This window comes from Gopherus evgoodei, chromosome 4 (genome assembly GCF_007399415.2).
Source record: "Gopherus evgoodei ecotype Sinaloan lineage chromosome 4, rGopEvg1_v1.p, whole genome shotgun sequence".
Taxonomy (NCBI): Eukaryota; Metazoa; Chordata; order Testudines; family Testudinidae; genus Gopherus; species Gopherus evgoodei.
In genome coordinates this window covers 79051626-79064733 of record NC_044325.1, presented here as the reverse complement: position 1 = coordinate 79064733, position 13108 = coordinate 79051626, and the positions used below count along the sequence as shown (strand labels likewise).

The following is a 13108-nucleotide window of genomic DNA, read 5'->3' as shown; positions in this document are numbered from 1 at the left end:
CCCCTGTTATGTAGCTGTGGACTACATTCCTTGCTCTTGGATGTATAACTTTGTGTTTGGCTCTATTAAAACACATTATTTTGAATAGGCCTATCTTACCAAGAAATGTATGTCACTCTGTATGGCTGCCCTGTCCTCCTCATTATTTACTGTTCTGCCAATTTTTGTGCCATCTGCAGATTTTATCAGCAGCGATTTTATATTTGCTTCGAGGTCACTGAAAATGTTGAATAACATCAAGACTACTACCAGTCCCTGCAGTACCCTGTTAGATGCATCCACATTCAATTACGATTCCCCATGGACCTTATGAGGTCTGTCAGTTAGCCAGTTCTTAATCCATTTAACATGTGCCTCCTTACTTTTAATGCTCTTGTATCTTGTTACTTCCTTGCCTACTCCACTCCACCATTAATACCAATCTTCAATGTCCAATTGTCTGTTATCCTACAAATATCTGTATCATCGTCTATGCTTTCTCCTATGCATGATGTCACTACCCTCTCCTCATTCCAATTGTCCTAAAAAAAAACCCTGTAACTACAAGAGATCAGCCAACCAGTATTGGCTGGGTTGTGGAGTAGGCAACGTTAGCTATATATTTATTTTATTTTAAAAAGCTTTTAGATAATTTGATACTGTCATGAACCATCAATTGTACAATAGCGACCATTGTTAACCTTTTGCATTAGAGATTGTTTTTAAACATTCAAATTTAGAAAATGAAGAGTTGATGCTTAATATTGAAATCTTAGCTCTATTACTTTGTGCTTGTTACAGTATTTTTAAGTACTCAAGCTGTCTCTGATAGACTAGAATACAATGTTTTGCAACAATAGATGCATATGTAGTATGTTGTAATATATTTTAACGGCAAATAAGTGTTAATACAGTTGTTTCAATTACCAAATTTAAGTACAGGAACCCAATCTGTAATAATCTCATGGCAAAATTGACATGCTCCATTTGCACATGTATACTTTATTACGAGTTAAACTGTTGTGTATAATTTGTCATAGTTAGTGGAATAGGGTGCCTTACTTTTCACCTCACTTTCAGTGGTGGAAATCTCAAAATCTATTTGTAGAATTCTTTTTTTAGCTTGGTTTAATCCTGATACCTTAGATTTTTCAAAATAACCCCTCCCCCCCAAAATTAATTTTCTCGTCTGTGATCATTCAGTCTGTAACCATTAATGGCAATGAACTTTTTAGTTATCTCTGTTTTTCTCTGATGCATTTAGTATTTAGCTCTGTTTGGAGCTGTAAAGAGTAAACTCCCCTTCCAATTCTTTATGACCTGAACAGATTTTGAACAGGTGATTACTTTCTGTCTCCCTCAATTCTCCCTACAGTTTCAATTGGATAAAATATTCTTATTTGCTTCCTGTTTTAAACTGTCACATAGTATTGCTATGTCCTGTTAAACAGTTCCCACATACCATGCTAGTGGTGGCCACATTTCAGTGACCCCTGTGTATATATGTTTGTAAAGATCTTAATTGCACTGTAGAAATATAACAGGTTATCTCTCCGGTTGCTATTTTTGCCTAGTTGAAAATAAGATACAGTAACTCCTCGCTTAACGTTGTAGTTTTGTTCCTGAAAAATGCGACTTTAAGTGAAACAATGTTAAGTGAATCCAATTTCCCCATAAAAATTAGTGTAAATGGGGGCATTAGGTTCCAGGGAAATATTTTTACACACACACACACACACACACACACACACACACACACACACACACACACACACACACACACACACACACACACACACACACACTATAAGTTTTAAACAAACAATTTAATACTGTATACAGCAGTGATGATTGTGAAGCTTGGTTGAGGTGGTGAAGTCGGAGGGTGGGATATTTCCCAGGAAATGTCTTTCTGCTAAATGATGAACTAGCTTTTGGCTGAACCTTCAAGGGTTAACCGGTGGTTGTTAATGTAGCCTCACACTCTACAAGGCAGCACAAATGGAGGGAGGGGAGACAGCATGGCAAACAGAGACACACACCGTGTGTGTGAGAGAGAGATGCGCATTGCCTGTTTAAGTATGCTGACCCCACTCTTAGTAAACTGCCTTCTTAAGTAGGTCATCAAGTTGAGACAGCATCTGCTCCCAGGAAGCTCCCTCCATCCTGAGCCCTGTCCTGTTATTCCCCCCACCATGGAGATGGGGTAAATAGGGTGCAGGAGCAGGGGGTAAGGGGGACACCCTGATATTAGTCTCCCTCCCTCCCTCCCCCCACACATAGAGCAAGCAGGAGGCTTCCGGGAGCAGCTCCAAAGCAGAGGTCAGGAGCAGCACATGGCGGTGCGCGGAGGGACAGCGGAACTGCTCGGCAATTGATAGTCTGCTGAGCAGCTGCCGCAGAGAACTTTGTGGAGCGGGGAGCTGATGGGTGGGGCTGCCAGTCCACCCTGGTTCCAAGCCTCCACCAGCTTGCTCCAACAGGCTGCTCTTTCTGCAAGCAATGGACAAAGCAGGCAGCTGCCAAACGACAAGGGAGCATTGCACTTAACGAGCATGTTCCCTTATTGATCAGCAACAAAACAACGTTAACCAGGATGGCTTCAAGTGAGGAGTTACTGTATAAATCAAACACCCACAACCTTTTGTGAGGGGTTAGAATACTGAGGGAAAAATCAAGGGGATGATGGGATGCAGTCTTAATAAGAATCCAAATCTAATGGTGACTTCCTCTTTTAATGTTTCTCCTCAGACTCTCTATGGCCAAAGATTCGGGTTCCACTGAAGGTTGTGAAGACCACAGAAAACAAGCTTAGTAACCGCTTCTTCCCCTATGATGAGATTGAAACGGAGGCAGTCTTGGCCATTGATGATGATATCATCATGTTGACCTCTGATGAACTGCAGTTTGGTTATGAGGTAAGAGGATGAGTTTTTTCTTCATTGTGTTACGCTATTTGGTATACTGTGTGTATATATAAGTATTGCATAGGGAAGAGGGCCAGATGATCAGCTGGTATAAGTCATCATAGCTCCATTGACTTCAGCATATCGGTGCCAATTTACACCAACTGAGGATCTTGCCTAAAAAAGATTGAGGGCTCATGACTTTTTGAAAAGCCCTTTAGCTATGGGAAAATTCTTAGCCAACAGTAAATACCTTGTAAATGGCCTGTCAGTGCCATGAGTCTCCAGAAAATTCTGTATACTTTAGACAAAAGAAATCTCTGCTAAGTGGGAATGGAGTCTATGGCTCTTCAATTTCAGTAACTTCTATTGGCATGACAAGTCACAGAGGTTTTGCTAAAGTTAATACCTCAGGTCTGTTTCTATGGGAGAGCTTCACAGTAAATAATGTTCACGTGTCCATTCTGTATTATTGCTCATCTTGGATTGGTGGGTCCAGCTGTGACAATTTGTTCCTTGACCAATAGAAATAAATATTGTTGCATTGCTCTAGAATATTTTTAGCAGCTAAGCACCTTCAAATAAATGAACGATTCTCAGTAAGCATAACACCTGAGCTATTTTAACGAATAGGAATCAAAGGTGACTGAAAGTTTTCTGCTTACTGGGCTCTTAGATCAGTAGCCAGCGGTTGCTCCACTGGATACTACCTTATCTACACCTCCTTTCTGTATGAAGTAGTGGACAAGCAAGGTCCAGAGGTTAAATATTAAGAATAGGAAAGGCCTCCTGAGGGGAAAGTGCTTTAGCACGAGGTGTGGCACAACAAAAAGGGAGATTGATATGAGCTGTCAAATGGGAGATGCACAAGATACATGGTGGAGGCACTGAGAATGCAGTGGCTTGCTGTTACAGTGATGGTATCAACAAATAGAAAAAGTGTCCAAATCAATTAGCCATGGCATTAAAAGGAAGGTGAAATTTTTAAATCTGTACCTGACTCATCTGTCAAAATGACCACACTTTTAAAGAGAAGTAGTCATTTCACTTGCTTCTGAAATTTAGGTTTTAAAGGAAGGTGGGTTTTTGTTGTTGGTTGTTTGTTTGTTTTAAATGTATGTATGTGTGTATGTATTATTTACACTTACACTTGCTGGAGAATGGGGAGTCCAGACAAAATTACACTGGGCTTAATGCATGAGAGCTAGACCGTGACATGGATGAGTTAATTTCATTGCCCAGAGTGAAATAACAAAATCAAACAGCATAAAATACTGGAAAGCAAAATAAATCTTGCAATCTGTTCGCTGTTACTAATCTAACCTGCTACCATAGGGTTTTGTCAAGATGTATAACTTCAGTATCCCTGTAATGTGAATCTTCCCTAAGTGAGAGAAACTTTTAGCCATTACCAGTTTTTGGATTCAAAAAGTTATTTGTAGAAACTTAGATATGTTGACTTAAACAATAACAATTTTTTTTTAAAGTAGTGGAGACAGAGTGCCGTATATCTTTACAGGGAAATATATCCCTTGAGAGTGTAACAGTTACACATAAGTATGTGAGACATGAAAGGAGAACTAAAAGACGACTATTGTGGGAAGAGTTCTTCATGGCCATGTTGGTCTTTTCTGTACTACATTTTCCCCTTGATGTTCCCCCCCTTGCTAATGACAGTTCATCTCCGTCATAGGGAAGTCTACTGCCCTGAGCATTTTAAACACTGTGCTGCGTAGAACCGTTCTGAAAAGGGTTAGATAGCAAAGTGGTGATATCATTGGCAGCCATCAGAGCCCTGTCTATATTAGTGCTTCTACTCTTGCTACCAGCTGTGGGGCTGAACTAGTGATAGTAATGGTGGAAAGTTTTAGAGGAGAAAAATGTCATGTTAACAGAGCTTCTGACTGGTGTGCAGTGTAAACACTGCCTCTGTTACCAGTTTAATTCTCATGTCACCATAAGTCTGGCTCAAACTGAAATAAAAATAAATTCAAGAAAATCTAAAAAGTTTCCTAAGTAGTTCCAAAATGAACCTTCACTACTGGTGTTGCAAAGCTCTGAGGGCTTCTGTTTAAAGACTCTAGCTGAAGGTCACTACCGCAGGTCATCTTAAGTTATATTTCAGCAAGAAATCATGAGAATCAAAAATTAGGGGAGTGCATATCCACAGAAGTAATACTTTACACTTATATAACACAGCACTTCACAGGTGTTAAGTCTCTTATGCCCCCATGTTAGGAGATTATTATCCTCATGGGGAAAATTGTGGCAAAAAGTAATGTAAATGACTTCCTTAAGTTTACAGTTACTAAGTATCAGGAATTTAAATCAGGTGCTCATGACGCCCCCATCAGCTCTAACCATTAGACCATGTTATCCAGGCCAGGGCTTGTCTGCATGGAGACTTAGTGAATGGCAAGCCAGTGTGTAACTGTATAGCACACAAGGCTGTTGTGTGCTGAGTTGCCACGTTTGAAACAGCAGTATGGCAAAGCATACTAGGAAACTTCTAGCACACAGTAGGTGACTTAGTGTTCGGCAGGCTAGTGTACTGTAGATTTACACCCTGGCTTGCTGCACAGTAATTCTGTATGTAGAGAAACCCGTATTTGTCTGCTGTGGGCCAGATGCTTGGATTGCAGGACTGCCTGAGTAACAGCTTGCATGGGTGTATTTAGCTGTGTGGATACAGCATTACTTTGTCTAGGAGACATATTTTGCAGTCCCCCATTTCATCTGTAAAACCATTCTAGTTTAATATACTGCCCTGTAGATAGAATAGTAAAATACCTTATCAAACAGTAACTGAAGCAAACCCAAGGCTAGTTTGAATCAATATAGTTTTAGATTACTAGTTTTTTTTGGTTTTTTTGTTTTTTAAATACTGAATCATACAAAAGTATGGCAACTTATTTTACTGTTACAATTTTCCCTCTTAAAGCCATGGGTAATACAGTTCCTGCTCTCCAGCCCAGAAATCAGGGACTGCAGATTGATCTTCCCTGGCCCTGAGTGTCTTTGACTTGCTTGACAGGCCTGAACTGGCTACCAGATGTTGAAATTGTCCTCAGCCTGTGATAATTTATTTATCTGTTTATGTATTTTACCAGGAAAGTATCTCTTGAGTTCTTGACTCATTTGCAGGGGAATCCAGAAGGAATAGTAGCAGCATATAATGTTACAAGAAAGTTTTCTTTTAAAAGTATGTCTGCTTCTGCTTCAGGCACAAGAAGCATTTGGAAACATGACATTTAGTTACTTTCTTCGCTTCTCCCCTCATCCTTGAGACTCTGTTTTTAAACATGTGGAAAACCCCCTCTGTCACACAGACTTATGTGGATGTATAGAGTAGGATCTTTTAAAAGAAAAAAACCCTCAAAACAAAACCCCCACAACTTTGATCTCCTTACAATTTCAACCATAAAAAATTATAGTAACACTCAGTGTCAGACATTTTTTACTTGTTAAAAGTGAACTTTTACAGTCCAGTGATTTATTTCATAATGTAAAAACTATAGGAGCAAGCTGCTCCTGTCTGCTGCTGTTATAAGGAGGTGTAGGAATACCTAAAATATTGTAAATTGAAATAGGATCTCTGTAGAAATGTGTGTGACAAGATTTCACCAAAGTAGAGGCACTGACAAACTCAAGTGCTAAACAGAACGAGACAACTTTTCTAAACATTCATTAGCCTCTGCTATTTTCATTTCAAGACAGATTATTAAAAAAAAAAAAGTCAAGAAACTAAATATATTCAGATTATCAATATTTTTAAAAAAAAATTGAGAGAAATTCATTGTTTTTTACTTTTGAGCAGGGGATATGGAGACTGCTCTTTAGGATACAATGGGGTTGTTGTGTGGCCTCAAGGCAAATTGTTTCACCTTTTTGTGCCTCAGTTTGTCCATCTGTAAAAAAAGGGATAATAGTTTCCAAACATGGATTTTGGGAGGACTTATTAATAAATATGTAGCGCTTTACAACTTCAAAGTACTGTATAACCACTGAATACTAAAATAAGAAAAAAATAACATAAAATGGAATTACTTTATTCCCTCCAAGCTATTTTTACTCTGAAGTTTTTCAGATTTCATTTTCTCTGTATGCACCTCGAAAAAAGAGTTGGCCACAGTTGGTTGGAATTGTAAACATATTGCCTGCTTCTGTTAGATAGTCTTCTTGCCTTGCCCCAAGGTTCACTTGGAAGGTTTCAATTTTTCTGCCATACTTCAAAAGTAAAAATCATGGCCTGATCATTGATGAATTTATTTATACCCATTACATCTATATTAATCAAAAAGTGATCTTAATTAAAGTTTTGGATAGCCCCATTAGAAGGGTGGTTCTTAGTACAATCTTTCTCCCCTTCAAAGCAGGAATCATGTAACCATTTGCTTTCTAAAAGAGATCTGTATGTTATGTTAGTTTGGAACCTGCATGCCACCTCGTGGGACTTCTCTAAACTAACTCTGCTGGATCCATACCATTCACAAAGATTTTGTTGCAATTAAATTTTTTTTTGAAAATTGGAATCATGGAAAGCATCCATTGTCTTTGTCTGGGATTCTTATTTATGTTGTTTAACAGCAACGCTAGCGAGAAAAGCGTGCCTGTGGTGTGAGAGCGAGAAAGATACAGAGCCCTGATTTGTTGCATTGTCCTTAATCCACATAGGATAGCAACAGCATTTCACTTTTATACGACTGCACTTTATCTTGCCTTCTTCTGGAACTACTTTATTCTTTCTGCTACTGGTTCTAAAATAGATCAGAAAACTCTTAATTTGGTGCATCCATTGCTGATATCTTTCTTACAATAGCAGCTTTCATCCATTGTGCCCTACAAGAAGAAATCACTCAAGTCACCTCTGGAATGGACTGTGGCAGCTGTTTTCTTACTGCCCACAACACTACACAATAGTTTGGGCCAAGAAATAAAGCATGCTGTATCTAAGTGAAACTACAGAGGGCCCTTTAGCTAGACTTAACATAAGCACTCATTTTAGAGTTAGGCTTGGACACTTGGATTTATATCCTGTTCTTGCGTAAAACACCGTAAGATCTTTAATAAGCCCAGATTGCCAGAATTTCTTTTTGAAATTTCATCTGCAAACTATCCTGATGCCAAAGAAAGATAGGAAGAATAGTAAGAGGCCAATATGGCTCCATCGGGGCTCTTTATTCACCTGAAAATCAAACAGGACTCCTACAAAAAATGGAAACATGGACAGATTGCTAAGGAGGAGTACAAAAGAATAGCACAAGCATCTCGGGGACAAAATCAGAAAGACTAAAGCACAATATGAGTTACAACTAGCAAGGGACATAAAAGGCAATAAGAAGAGGTTTTGTAAATTCATTAGGAGCAAGAGAAAGATGAAGGATAGTACAAGTCTTCTACTTTGAAGGGAAGAACGGCTAATAGTGCATAATGTCAAGAAAGCTGAGGTGTTTACTGCCTCTTTTGCTTCAGTCATCCCTAAAAAGGTTAACGGTGACCAGAGACTTAACACAGTTAATATTAACAAGGGGGAAGAAACAGATTAAAGGCTATTTAGATAAGTTAATGTATTTGAGTCACCCGGGCCTGACGAAGTTCATCCTACGGTACTTAAGGAACTAGCTGAAGCAATCTCTGAACTATTAGCAATGATCTTTGAGAACTCAGGTCCCAGAAGATTGAAGAAGGGCAGATTTGGTAGCTGTCTTCAAAAAGGGGGAACCAAGAGGACACAGGGAATTATAGACCAGTCAGACAAACTTCAATACGTGGGAAAAATACTGGAGCAAATTATTAAACAATCAGTTTGTAAGCACCTAAAGAATAATAGAGTATAAGGCCATGTCTACATCTAAAATTTTGCAGCGCTGGTTGTTACAGCTGTATTAGTACAGTATAGGGCCAGCGCTGCAGAGTGGCCACACTTACAGCAACCAGCGCTGCAAGTGGTGTTAGATGTGGCCACACTGCAGCGCTGTTGGGCGGCTTCAAGGGGGGTTCCGGGAACGCGAGAGCAAACCGGGGAAGGAGACCAGCTTCGCCGCGGTTTGCTCTCGCGTTCCCGGAGCCACCCTGCAAACCGCAGGGAAGGAGACCTGCTTGCTCGGGGTTCCGGGAACGAGAGAGCAAACCGGGAAAGGAGACCAGCTTCGCCGCGGTTTGCTCTCGCGTTCCCGGAGCCACCCTGCAAACCGCAGGGAAGGAGACCTGCTTGCTCGGGGTTCCGGGAACGAGAGAGCAAACCGCGGCGAAGCTGGTCTCCTTCCCCGGCTTGCTCTCTCGTTCCCGGAACCCCGAGCAAGCAGGTCTCCTTCCCTGCGGTTTGCTGGGTGGCTCCGGGAACGCGAGAGCAAACCGCGGCGAAGCTGGTCTCCTTCCCCGGTTTGCTCTCTCGTTCCCGGAACCCCGAGCAAGCAGGTAAGGAGAACCGCTTGCTCGGCGGTTCGGGGAACGAGAGAGCAAACCGGGAAAGGAGACCAGCTTTGCCGCGGTTTGCTCTCTCGTTCCCGGAGCCACCCTGCAAACCGCAGGGAAGGAGAACCGCTTGCTCGGCGGTTCGGGGAACGAGAGAGCAAACCGGGAAAGGAGACCAGCTTCGCCGCGGTTTGCTCTCGCGTTCCCGGAGCCACCCTGCAAACCGCAGGGAAGGAGACCTGCTTGCTCGGGGTTCCGGGAACGCGAGAGCAAACCGCGGCAAAGCTGGTCTCCTTTCCCGGTTTGCTCTCTCGTTCCCCGAACCGCCGAGCAAGCGGTTCTCCTTACCTGCTTGCTCGGGGTTCCGGGAACAAGAGAGCAAACCGGGAAAGGAGATCAGCTTGATTACCAGAGGCTTCCTCCTTCCACGGAGGTCAAGAAAAGCGCTGGTAAGTGTTTACATTGGATTACCAGCGCTGGATCACCAGCGCTGGATCCTCTACACCCGAGACAAAACGGGAGTACGGCCAGCGCTGCAAACAGGGAGTTGCAGCGCTGGTGATGCCCTGCAGATGTGTACACCTTCAAAGTTGCAGCGCTGTAACTCCCTCACCAGCGCTGCAACTTTCTGATGTAGACAAGCCCTAAGGAATAGCCAACATGAATTTGTCAAGAACAAATCATGCCACACCTCCTCCTCTGACAAGGTTACTGACCTAATGCAGAGGGGGAAACTGTAGATGTGATGCATCTTGATTTTGTAAGGCTTTTAATACAGTCCTACCTAACATTCTCATAAGCAAACCATGGAAATGTAGTCCAGATTAATTTATTAGGGTGGGAGCACAATTGGATGAAGAACCATACTCAGAGTAGTTGTTAATGGTTTGAAGTTAAACTGAGGGATGTATCTATTGTGTCCCATTGGGGTCAGTCCTGGGTCCAGTGCTATTCACTGTTCTCATTAATGACTTGGATAAAGGAATAGAGAGTATTCTTATAACATTTGTGGATGACAGCAATCTGGGAATAGTTGCAGACACTTTGGAGAACAGGAGTTGAATTCCAAAATGACCTTGACAAACGGGAGACTCGGTAAAGACAAGTGAAAAGTACCCGTGCTTAGGAGGAAGAAAAATCAAATGCATAACTGCAAAATGGGAAATAACTGGTAGGCAGTATTACTGCTGAAAAGGAGCCGGGGGTAACAGTGGATCACGAATATGAGTCAACAATGTGACACAGTTGCAAAAAAAGCTAATATTCTAGGGTATTTTAAAAGGAATTTCATATGTAAGATGTGGGATATAATTGCCCCACTCTACTCAGCACTGGCAAGGCCTCAGCTGGCATGCTTTCTCCAGTTCCAGATGCCACTTTTAAGGAAAAAGTAGACAAATTGGAGTGAGTCCAGAGGAGAGCAACAAAAACGATAAAAAGGTTTGGAAAACTTGACCTATGAGGAATGGTAAAAAAAAAATCTGGGCATGTTTAGTCTTGAGAAAAGGAGACTGAGCGGGGACCCAATAACATTTCAAATATGTTAAGGGCTGTTCTGAAGAGGGCAGTGATCAGTTGTTCTGGTCCACCGATGGTAGGACAAAAAGTAAGTAGTTTAATCTGCAGCAAGGAAGATTTAGGTTTACTAGGAAAATCTTTCTAATTATAAGGATAGTTAAGTAGTGTACTAGCCTTCCAAAGAAGGTTGTAGAATCCTCTCATTGAAGGTTTTTAAGAACAGGATGAGTAAATTCCTGTCAGGAATGGTCTAGACCAGCGGTTCTCAAACTTCATTGTGCCACAACCTTCTTTTGACAACCAAAAAAAAAAAATACTACATGATCCCAGGAGGGGGACCAAAGCCTAAACCCACCCGAGCCCTGCCACACCGGGCCAGGCTGGGGGGGGACAAAGCCAGAGCCCCATTGCCCCATGCTCAGGGGACGAAGCTGAAGCCCAAGGGCTACAGCTCCAGGTGATGGGACTCGGGCTTGGCTTCGGCCCCGGGTCCCAGCAAGTCTAATGCCAGCCCTGGTGACCCTATTAAAATGGGGTTGCAACCCAATTTGGGGTCCCGACCCACAGTTTGAAAACCTTTGATCTAAGTGTACTTGGTCCTACTGTAGCTCAGTGGGCTGGATGATCTCTCAAGGACCCCTCCAACCCTATATTTCTATGATTTTATGAAAGATGGCATGTCTAAAAGCATTCATACTCTGTCATGCTGAAACATTGGAACAGTGCTGACTAGTGAGATGAGTTCTCCCTACTGAATTGTCAACACTTAAGGATTTCTTCAATATCTCCCATCCAAGCCTGACCTTCCTTATCTTTAGAGAAATGTCAAGATCACAAGCCGAAGTGTCAAGGATTCCTAGCAGATTGATACATGGCAGCTAACTCTCAGATCAAAAAAGGATGGTAATACAAAATTAATACTAAGTATAAGGTTAAGTATAAGCTGTTGTGAAATCTCCCATAGAAACAGAAGCTGGATGTATTAACTTGGCTGTGGAACTACTTGGATTGATTTGGGCTATGAATTGAAGGTAGCTATCTGGAGTCCTTCCAAGGACAGCCATCGAATGAACTACTGATGAACATTAGGGAAAAAAACATTTCCATTGAGTTCACTAGCAGTAGATTTAAAAGCAATCTTTGTTTAAAACAACTGGGTTATATATTTTAGCTGCTGCAAGCTGTCAGTTTCCAGAGGCCAGAAGGCTAGTGGTGTGTCCTGCATTGGTGCTTTTAGGAGACTGTAAGCCACAATCCATAAAAACCTAGTTTTTACTTTGTCAAGTGGGACTTTAGCAAATCTTTCTCTGAAGGAGCAGCAAAGCTAAAAGGAATATGAAGCAGCCTTTCCTGTGCTACAAGAGCACTGCAGTCCCTTGGAAAGCAGTAGTTGAGTTTAATCCTTCCTTCAGCTGCCTTCAATATGCATGTCATTCTTTGTACAGGAGTTCTTAGCTCTGTGTGTGTTACAAATCTGCTGTGTTCTCTCAAATCCTTTGCTGAGCCTCAATAGCTTAGACTGTGGTGCAGTTCAACAGTTGGGGAACTGGTATTTTAATAGTAGGGTTTTTTAAATTTAAATTGTAATAATTAAAAATGTAAGTCCTAGGAAAGGTGCGATATGACTCTGTAGAGAAGGTGTGAGCTATATGCTTGTTCTGCTGTGTGTTAATATTTTGAAGCTATGTTATAAAGAAGCAGTGCAATGTAATTTAAGCCTTTGTTGGGTTCTTTGACAGTCACATAGTTCCTTATCAGCTGATGACACCCAGTTATGACAAAAACTTGAGTGCCTCTTCTCTCTTGAGAGCTATAAAGCTCCCAAAGCCATTTTTTTGCCTGCAGTAGCCTTCTAATAGAGAGATCTCTTACATAATTACTTAAATACTACTGAGATCATGCCCTGTAATTACTAGGAAAGTTGGTCTTATGGTTAAGGTACTGGTCAGAGTCAGAAGATCTGATTTTTGTTCCTGGTTTTTGTGTGATTTTTGGCAAGTTTTCTTATCTGTAAAAGAGGGATAATAATCTTCCTCCTAGGGGGAATTCCAAAACTATAATCATTGACATTTGTAAAATGTGTGGAGATCTTTGAGTAGAAAGGGATATAGAAATGTAAAATAGTAGTAATGTACCTACAGTAGAAGCCTATAAGAGACCGATCAAGAACTAGTACTGGCTGTTTTATCTTACGTACATTTCCCAAATACTTTAGTAGAGTTTTTACAGTCCAAGTCATGTAGTTAAAAGGCACTGACATGTACGAGGTGCCCTGACTAAGAGAATTGCAG

The 13108-nt window shown here is 41.4% G+C and overlaps 1 protein-coding gene across 2 annotated transcripts in view; it reads left to right on the top strand.

The window, feature by feature from the left end:
• Nucleotides 1-13108, top strand: part of EXT2 (exostosin glycosyltransferase 2) — a 103950-nt gene that overhangs the window by 78149 nt on the left and 12693 nt on the right. For both annotated transcript variants that reach the window (XM_030559991.1, XM_030559992.1), the window contains exon 10: nt 2731-2897. In XM_030559991.1, coding sequence (XP_030415851.1) covers nt 2731-2897 — 167 coding nt within the window. The remainder of the gene's footprint in view (nt 1-2730; nt 2898-13108) is intronic.